Source organism: Coptis chinensis, chromosome 8, assembly GCF_015680905.1.
Source record: "Coptis chinensis isolate HL-2020 chromosome 8, ASM1568090v1, whole genome shotgun sequence".
Lineage (NCBI taxonomy): Eukaryota > Viridiplantae > Streptophyta > Magnoliopsida > Ranunculales > Ranunculaceae > Coptis > Coptis chinensis.
Window position 1 is genome coordinate 64,054,168 of NC_141463.1, and position 9,897 is coordinate 64,064,064.

The 9,897-nt window shown below is 35.1% G+C and overlaps 2 protein-coding genes across 2 annotated transcripts; one reads left to right on the forward strand and one right to left on the reverse strand.

Moving 5' to 3' along the window:
• The first annotated feature begins 1,472 nt into the window (after positions 1-1,472).
• Positions 1,473-6,105, forward strand: LOC147482402 (putative pectate lyase 5). Its single transcript, XM_086578359.1, has 4 exons — positions 1,473-2,002; positions 2,106-3,003; positions 3,413-3,618; positions 5,772-6,105. The coding sequence occupies exons 1-4, from the start codon at positions 1,824-1,826 to the stop codon at positions 6,019-6,021; spliced, it is 1,533 nt and encodes a 510-aa protein (XP_086434485.1). The 5' UTR covers positions 1,473-1,823; the 3' UTR covers positions 6,022-6,105.
• A 922-nt stretch (positions 6,106-7,027) lies between these two features.
• Positions 7,028-8,014, reverse strand: LOC147482403 (uncharacterized). The gene has a single exon (XM_086579306.1). It carries the CDS (start codon positions 8,012-8,014, stop codon positions 7,028-7,030), a length of 987 nt encoding a protein of 328 aa, XP_086435432.1.
• Between the last annotated feature and the right edge of the window lie 1,883 nt (positions 8,015-9,897).

The window sequence follows — 9,897 nt, forward strand, 5'->3', positions numbered from 1 at the left end:
CCATGCCAAACTTCAATTATTGTAATCAAGGAAGGAGTACAAATCAACAGAAATACAAAGTATCCATCGAGAGATAAATCGTCTCCAGCAGTCTAGCTTAGTATTATTTTAAAGAGACCAGGCCACCAGGGGAGAAGAATATTTGAATTTTTAGTCTCAAGCCATTGGAGAGCATGAATAAGCTGACCATAACAAGCCCTCATTTTGGACGAAGATTTAAAGCAGCCGTGCAACTTGTTCACGAAACCAAGTATATACAATAAAACATCAAAAAAAAATATACATTAAAACACCACGTAGATATACAGCAATTATAAAAGTCTACATTTCAGCCAACTCAAGAAAAGCACATATCCTACGCATTTTAGTTGGTTTACACGATTCGATCAGACATCCCTTTTTCTTTCTATACCTTTTAATCTCTATGACGAATTGAAAATTGCTTTCTGTAATGTCTTTATACTTTGTCCCGCAGCCACTAAACGGCCTAAATAAAAGCTAGAAATTAGGACTAAATAAAGTGGAAAGTTCATGCGCTCATCTATATTGGATAAGGTAGCAATTTGAGTTTTATAGTTTGCAGATAAAACACATTTAATATAGGCTATCAAAAATTTGGCAAAAATATAATACTATTGATACAATACAAGGCTTTACAAATTTAGAAGTGCATTATGTTCAGACACCCTTGGAACTCCTTCAAAGGACGCCCTTAGAACATCTCCAATATAGGGTACACTTCGATCCACATATAGTGCCACTAGGATTTTACAAGTACATCTACACTACAATGTAGTATAAAGAATTCCGCAATATATAGCTTCCAATAGAGAAATTTTACACATGTGAAACTTTAGAACACAGGTCATTTCTTGGAGTGACGTCCGAGTTAAAATTAGAGAGGAACGTCATTGGAGTGGCATGCTCCCTTTACATAATAGAATTATTTATTTTAAACTCGCACGTCACTTCTAGTATCACTCCTAAACCTTAGGACTTGAAACCGGCCGTAGTTCATAGGCATTTTGCAGTCAAGCCTAAACAAGCATCCCAATAAAAAAAGAACTTTAGCTAGACCTCCCTGATGGCGTGCTGCACTTTAGCAGCTAACTCAGCTTAGATTGACTATCTGAACGATGAATTAAGACCATGACACCAGGCAAAATGTCTAATTAATACAAAACCACCTGCATGAGCAAGTGTTGCCTGCAAATATGCTACTTTAGATACTTTGGGTGGGGAAATATCCATCTCACCACTCAAAAGGGACATCTTACGAAAACTCCTAAGCCGAAATCAATACAGAATATCTATCTACTACCTCTCTCACAACTAGAGGTGTTAATAGTCTCAAAAGTTTTAAGTTCAAATTTCCGGATGAACTCCTTTGCATCTCTTCCCTTATCTTTCATTTTGTGGAAAAGAGTTTTACCAACTTGGATAAAAATAATACTTTAGAATGACCAACATTTAAGGCAGGAATGTTAGTGTTGGTGAGGAGAGCAAAGAAGAGGAAGAGAAGAACAAGAACATAGAGGTGGAGATGATGTGATTTTTCTTCCATTTTCCACTCCCATCTCTTTCTGTCCCACCCATCACCATCACCATGACTCCATCACCGTCTCTTCCCTATCCCTTCTTCTTTTCTTCATCTTAAATTAAACAAAAAGAAGAAAGAAATATTTAAAAACAACCAAAACCCTTTTGAGAGGTCATGTATAATGTATTTATCCAATGAAATACATAATTACTAATTTGTTATTATATATAAACACATCCCATTTTCTCAAATTTTCATATTTAGTACATTCAACTAGAAGAAAATGTGGGGTTTTCAGGTACACGACAATACACTCATTCCAAAGATGCTACTTCTTAAGACCTGCATTCTGTTGTTCTGTCTTTTAAGCATCTTTTCTACAATTATCACAGCTTCCCATTTCAATGTAACTCTTCTCCACCAACATCCCAACCCTGAATCAGTTGTCCAAGATGTTCAAAGGTAACAACATTCATGTTTAAGTCTCATATTTCCACCTCTGGGGTTGCTCTGTTTTTCATGTTTCTGATACAGGGTGTTCTGTTTTTATGATTTTTGTTTGCAGGAGAGTGAATGCTTCAATATCAAGAAGAGTACAAATGGAGGTTCAAGAAAAGGATTCATGTTTAACTGGTAATCCAATTGATGACTGTTGGAAATGTGATCCAAATTGGAAAGAAAATCGACAAAGATTAGCAGATTGTGGAATTGGTTTTGGGCAAGGTGCACTAGGTGGAAAAGGAGGTAGGATCTATGTAGTCACTGATTCTTCTGATCTAGACCCAGTTAACCCACCACCAGGTACATTAAGACATGCTGTGATCCAAACAGAACCACTATGGATAATTTTCTCAGCCAACATGCTCATCAAGCTCAATGAAGAACTTATTGTAAATAGCTTTAAGACCATTGATGGTAGGGGTGTTAATGTTCATATTGTTGGGGGTGGATGTATTACTCTTCAGTATGTTACCAACATTATCATCCATAACATTCACATTCACCATTGTGTCCCTTCGGGTAACGCTAATGTGCGGTCTAGTCCTACACATTATGGGTTTCGTGGGAAATCAGATGGCGATGGTATTTCAATTTTTAGTGGGAGAAAAATATGGATTGATCATTGTTCGCTCTCTTATTGTACTGATGGTCTGATTGATGCTATAATGGGGTCTACTGGGATCACGATTTCGAACAGCTATTTTTCGCATCACAATGAAGTTATGCTACTGGGACATAACGATAATTATTTACCAGATTCCGGAATGCAGGTGACTATTGCATTCAACTATTTTGGTGAGGAGTTGGTGCAAAGAATGCCTAGATGTCGACATGGATATTTCCATATCGTTAATAATGATTTTTCTCATTGGGAAATGTATGCCATTGGTGGAAGTGCTAATCCCACTATTAACAGTCAGGGCAATCGATATACTGCGCCAGTTGACCCGAACGCTAAAGAGGTAAAATACATCTCTTATTAGTGCATGAACAGCTATTTCTTGAGCACAGGTTTAAGTTCGACCTCAATAAGTGACAGGGTAATTTCTTGAGCAACGTAGTCGTTGTCTCAATAATAAACTGGTGCCCATGTTTTTTTGTGGGGCACTAGAATCTTCGCTACATGTGGATATTGGCTCGCGACACGCTAGGTTTTGACTATGTACATTCTGGGCCCAATTAACTAAAGCATGTCTTTGATGCAAACAGTGTAACTTTAGCTAACATGGTCACTGCTATGGCTGTTGGGCCAAATGTAACATAATTTTTTGCCGGTGGCCGTATTGATTAAACTTTGCCAAACAATCCAAATGGAGTTAAGGTTGAGTTCTTTTTTTCTCATCAGTGATGATTTGTGTTGTGATGCTACAGGTGACGAAGAGAGTTTTGACAGACGAGAAAGAATGGACTGGTTGGAATTGGAGAACGGATGGAGATATGATGGTAAATGGGGCATTTTTTGTACCATCTGGATTTGGAGTAGCGCTTCAATATGCAAAAGCTTCCAGTTTAGAACCCAAATCTGCTGCACTTATTGACCAGCTAACCATGAACGCAGGTGTTCTGGGAGAAAACAGGTAAGCTTTTTCGTGAACTGATCTGGTCTGATATTTATGTAATTTTATATAGCAGACAGAAGCAAACTTTCTGTTACTTGTCACTTGTCAGTTGTCACTGGTCAGGCCGTGTAGTCTTTCCAGGATGATCACCCGAGCCATTGTGGGCTTTTAGATATCCACATGGCAATTTTTTGCCTCCTGTTTAGCACTTTGCATCAATGTCCAATATTCATCGTTACGCAAAGTCCCAAACAATATTATATATCTACATTTAGAGTGAGAGATCAGATCTGCCACACTCTGTCCAGCATTATACTAAGTATAGTACAAAATATTTTGATATATCACGATATTTAGAGATATCTATCCAAATTTCAGAAAAAAATATATAAATATTACGATATATTCAGAGATATATACGACTGTAAATATCTGTGATATTTTGATAATATTTGTGATATTTGGGGATATTTGACGATATTTTGTGTATATAACAATTTTATTTAATATTTACCATTATATTTCAAATAAATATAAATAATGTATCATGATATATCAAGAAATATCCACAATATTTATGATATTTGTCGATATTTTGAATATATCCATAATATTTGCATGTGAAACAATGTCAAATATCCCCAAAGATGTGGATATATCCATGATATATATCCAGAAATTGAATATCGATAAATACCCATATTCTGATATTTTGTACTATGATACTAAGTATCATTCAATTGTTCCCCACACGGTTGCAAGTGAATTAGATGCTCACATTTGTCACACCCATGCACATGAAGTAATGGACTTCATTATCCCTTGCAACCATTTTGTGCAATGTCAAACTGCCAATTAGCATAAATGTGGTCTGCTTTTGGACTTGCGTCTGCATCAACGTAGAATACTGTGTGCTTTTACTGAGAATCTCGCTGATTCATCTTTCCATCAACCACTTGTAATGGACTTTAATTTCGAATTCCACCTTTCCATTTCTCATAGGGTGATTTTGGATCGGATAAAGAGCTTTCGGAAAAATTTCCAATTTTTTTCGGATGGTAATATCTTTTCCAAATCCGATCCAATTATTTTTCAAATGACAATTTTTTTTTTCGAATTTGGAAAGTTTGGAAAATCAGAAAATTTTCAAAAATTTCAGAATCCGCAAAATATGGAAATAAATTGGAAATTTGAATTATATAATCGGATTCTTGTTTAGAAAAACCATTTTTTATCCCGCTAATACATTCATTTAGTAATCATTTTGAAATGTATTAATTTAGTAAACAACTTAGACTTTTTAACACGTTCATTCAGCAAATTTATTCTTCATGTTAATGCATTAATTCAATAAATAGGAATATTGAATAAATTGAGACATGTACTAGAATGACAATATTGATTTTTTGAAGTTGTGAGAGAAACAATATTTTATTTCTCTATGATTTTTATTTGGTTTGTAAACTATATGTAGTATTAATTTAGTAACTATATGAAATAGACCGCTATATGTTAAAAATTCGGAAATTAATCAGAAATCGGAACGGATCGGATTTTGAAAACACATTCAATTCCAATCCAATTATTTTTCGGAAAAATCAGATATCGGAACACAAATATCATTGCCAAATTCGGAAAAATATCCGATCGGAATTCAGAAAAATTGGGGTCGGAAAAAAGAAACACCCCTAATTCCTCAGCAAATTTTTTCTTCTGAATCGTGACATCTGATAAGCGCCATACGCCCATACTCTTGTTTTATTCAAGCTGATCAAGAAATATACAAATACACAGAGGCCTAAACCATACATGAAATTGTGCAAGTTTTAATTAATTACTAAGTTAATCCACACAAGTTGTCCTAAAATATTTCATTAATTGGATCCCCTACCAGTTCACGCGTTTGATCATTAGCATTTAGTAGAAGTGTGACACTAGCTAGATAGTTATTATTTGGCATGTATCGACATTATGATAAGAACGAAAAAAACAATTGTAATGTGAATTTGACCCGGCCAGTTTTTCAAAAAGATTGAAAAATATAGGAATAAAAACCTTTTCGTAAGCAAGCATATTTCATATTGTTATAGGGTCATATAGGAATATATAGTGGTCTGTGAGGTATACAAAACTAATATGATTTTTCTTTTTCTTTATGTACTGTTGGACAGGGACAATAGCAGGAGTATATCATACCCAGGATTCAACAACGGTGGGACCAGCACCGGCACCACCACAGGCGCAGTGGGTCCTGGAGAAGGTGGTGGGGAAGGAGGAAATGATGATAATAACTACTTTGGAATGATCTTCGGAAGCAGCTCATCACCGCCGAAACCACCGCCACCTCTTGTTTTCTTGTCTTTTATAATTATATTTTTGTACACCAACCAAATAGGTCCTCTATTATTACTACATCTATGATAATTACAGGGTACGTATGTGTATGTAGAAGATGGAAAAATGAAAAGAATCATAGTTTAAGTAATATACACCCATTCTTTGTCATTAATTTGTCACCTTTTTTGGTTATTTTAAATCAATTTAATTTTACATAATTGATAACTATATATATACGTCTTTTTCATGAAACTATATATTTGTGTAGTTCTTACTTTAGGCAGGCTTGATTCAAAGTTGAATGTTACTGTTTCACACACTGAGCACTTCCAAAATTGTTAAAGCAGACAAGGTTCTTTTTTTCTGGACGATCCTCCATCCCATATCAACGGCTTTTGGCTTTTCTTTTATCCTTCTTTATTTTCTTCCATACCTTTTTAGTTTGTTTCGATCGGTGGATATATGATTAACTCGATAAGTCGATAACAAAGCATGTGGGAGGTTGCAAAATGCCAATCTACTTTGAGATTGCAATCTCTAGTGTCTTTCAGAATCCTTTCCTATCCACATCTGATGGTCATTTTTTCGTGAATGCACGTTCATGCATGAACATGTGAAACGATTGACTATAGAAGCAGGGGCGGATCTAGGATTTTAGATGGGGGGAGGCATAGAATTAATATTTAAAGATTTTTTTAGGAACCAATAATTAATGTCTACTGAAAATTATTTAAATATCTATTTGAGTTCATAATTAGCTAGCATTGATAAACAAAAAAATGATCGCTTTTATTACCTTACCCAAAATGGACAAAAGAGTATTTTCACTATAGACCTAGGCAAATATAACAAAGAAATATGCAAGAATAACATAGCACATTAGCATCACACTAGTGAAATTTTGACCTGCGTGGATTCTTATCAAATACATTTATTATTGCATCCAAATCAACTTCTTTAGCAAATTTCCGTTCAATGTAAATAGTCATGCAATCTGCAAGAAATTCATCCCCCATCTTGTTACGAAGTCGTGTTTTGAGCAATTTCATAGGCCGAGAATGCTCGCTTAGAGTTTGCCGAAGCGAAAGTGTCAAGACAAAAAACGAATCAATCTATCAATCAAATAATATATCTTGATCTTTTTTGTTTCAACTAGTCTTTGACATAATTCGGAGATGGTAGACAACTTCTGAAAAAGAGGATGCTTGAGCACATCAAGTTTGTAATGTTGCAGTTGACTTCTCAAATGATGTATCTCTTGTTTCGTGAAGTCTCTACAATAAAACTTTTCTGCGAGTTTGCAAATGTCATCAATGCTGAAGGACTTAAAAACATCTTTCGGATCCAAAGCAAAACTAAGATAAAGAAGCTCTATTGTTTCTTCTGGAAATCTGTTCTTTAATTCCACCAACTGGTAATCTATTACAACATTAAATAACTCGACGCGGTAGTGATGCTCAACTGTAATGTAATCTTTCTGCTGGCAAGAACGACCTGTACTCACCATGTGTCGAGCACCCATATCAGGCATATCAATGTCATGTTTTTTGCAAAATAAAATCACGTCACTAAAGAAAGCATCCCAAGAAGATCCTCTTAATTCTTGAAGAAGTGCTTTCGTACTGGAGACTAAGCTGATAGCATTTAAAATGTCTTGGAACTCTTTTTGCAGGGCTTTACACAAGATATTAGTAATTCCCATACACTTATGCAATAAATGAAAAAGAAAGACAAACTCAAAACTTTTCATTGCAAGAATAGCACCAACCTTTAGCTTCCCACGCATAGAGTTGCTTGACCCGTTCTTCATGACGCTTTCAAGAACTATACAAATTGAATCAAACATCTCTTTCAGGCTACAACCTGAAGCAAAATGAGAACTCCATCTAGTATCTCCTGCTCGTTGCAAAGTAGAAACTTGATTAGCTCCTTTTCCAGTAACAAGTTCACCACTAGCTACCAACTTATCAATTTCATTTTTCCGAGTATCTTCCAACTCTTGTTTACGCTTGGGCGCAACATGAAGATTAACAATAGAAGCCAACTTGAGAAAAAAACAACCAAACATCATAAACATCTTTAGAAGCCGCAACTAAAGCAAGTTGTAGACGATGTGCAAAGTAATGCACATAATATACATATGGACACTCCTTCAGAAATAATGCCTGTAATCAATTCCATTGACCACACATATTGTTAGCACCATCATAACTTTGACCTCTCATATTTATAATATGCAAATTATGGCGAGTAAGGATATTACATATAGCTTCTTTCAAAGTTAAAGCGCAAGTATCTTTAACACCGACAATACCAAGAAAATGCTCTCTAACAAAACCACCTCTATCAACAAATCTTAGGACAATCACCATTTGCTCCTTGTTTGAATTATCTTGTGTTTCATCAACAAGGACACAAAATTTTGCATCACCAATTTCCTCACGAATTCTCTCTCTCACTTTATCGGCATAGATATGCAAAAGTGTCTTTTGAATTGAATGTGAGGTATATGTGGCATTTCTCGGAGCATCTTTTAATAATTTTGCAACCTTGTCATTCAACATCGCTGCAAATCCCAACACTCCCTTGAAATTTCCACCATTTTTTAACTTTTTGGACTCGTCATGGCCTCTAAAAGAAATCCCTTGTAGTGCAAAAAATTGAATACACTAAAGAATAGCTTTAACTAGCAAACGGTTCTTAACAACCTCTTCTTTAGATAATGTATTTAACACATTAACTATATGTCGAGAAGGATTCATGAAATTTTCACAAGCTATCATCGCCGACCTATGAGGTGAGCATGGACCTCCTTCATGTTGCAAAAATGAACACTTCTTTCCATTATTAATCTTCTTCCAACATTTAAAACCTTCAACAGTGAATGCAGGACGCTTTGGCGGATTTGTTTCAAATATAAAACATGGAAAACAATAAGCTCTATCTGTATGGAGTGAGTACTCTAGCCAAGGAAAGAGTGTGAACCAAGAGGAGTTGAAATGGCGAGTTTGCTTTTCGAATATGGTAGATGGATACTCGTTCTCACTGAGTTCAAGTAACCAACGCCCCTTTCCAAGAAAAGCTCGTCGAACATCATCTTGTTGATTAACCAGGTAATTATATATTGGAGTATGTTTACCCGGATCACGTTCAAATAAAGATGTAGAGTCAACTTCTTCAACACTAACTCTTTGGGTTTGAGGAGAAGGTTCAACTTGCTCAATTTCAACAACTTGAACTTGTGAAGGAGGTTGGCCATCTCTATCAAGTCTTGAAATATCAAGACTAGATGTAGAAGTTACATCATTTCCCAGGGTGGCATCTTTGGGTTTAAAGAAGGAAAACATGGTTTTCATTTTCTTACGAGCTTGATGTTCAGACATTCTTACAATCTTACCTAAGATAAATCATAATAATTTCGTAATCAATAGATTGCTCTGTACTAAAAAACAAAAAAAATATATCACAATAATAACTACAATAATATTCAACTAATTAAATAAGACCAAAAATTAAATGACAATCTAATATGCTACAAGTTAACAATGTAAAAAAGTAGAGAACACAATAGTATTTGAAAATTGGAAAACAAAAACGAAATAAAAAACATAGGCATAATGCAAAACAATTTACCTTAGTTAATGAATAGGGAATAAAATGATAAATGGATGGGGAGCGGAATTGGAACTGTCGACTGCGGAAGAAGACAATAATAGAGAATTTTTCTTTTGTGAACAATAGAGCAAAAAGTGCTTTTGTTTTGATCTCTTAGTTTTTTTTTTTTTTTTTTGTGAGAATGTGAGGGATCGTGACTTTTGAGAAACCTGCGACTGGGCCAATGGGCTATTTTGTATTTTGCTTTACTTTTCTGTTTGACTGTTTGTGAGAAACGAAACGAGTCGTACTCAGTTGGGATTATTTTTGTTTTTTGTTTTTGCTACTGACTACTGTTCATAGTTC

What these genes read in the sequence shown, in the direction of transcription:
- LOC147482402 (XM_086578359.1), top strand. Translation starts at nt 1,824, where the DNA reads ATGTGGGGTTTTCAGGTACACGACAATACACTCATTCCAAAGATGCTA. An exon ending in GTTGTCCAAGATGTTCAAAG is followed by an intron (nt 2,003 to 2,105) that starts GTAACAACATTC and finishes TTTTGTTTGCAG; the next exon opens with GAGAGTGAATGCTTCAATAT. An exon ending in GGTGTTCTGGGAGAAAACAG is followed by an intron (nt 3,619 to 5,771) that starts GTAAGCTTTTTC and finishes ACTGTTGGACAG; the next exon opens with GGACAATAGCAGGAGTATAT.
- LOC147482403 (XM_086579306.1), bottom strand. Translation starts at nt 8,014, where the DNA reads ATGTTTATGATGTTTGGTTGTTTTTTTCTCAAGTTGGCTTCTATTGTT.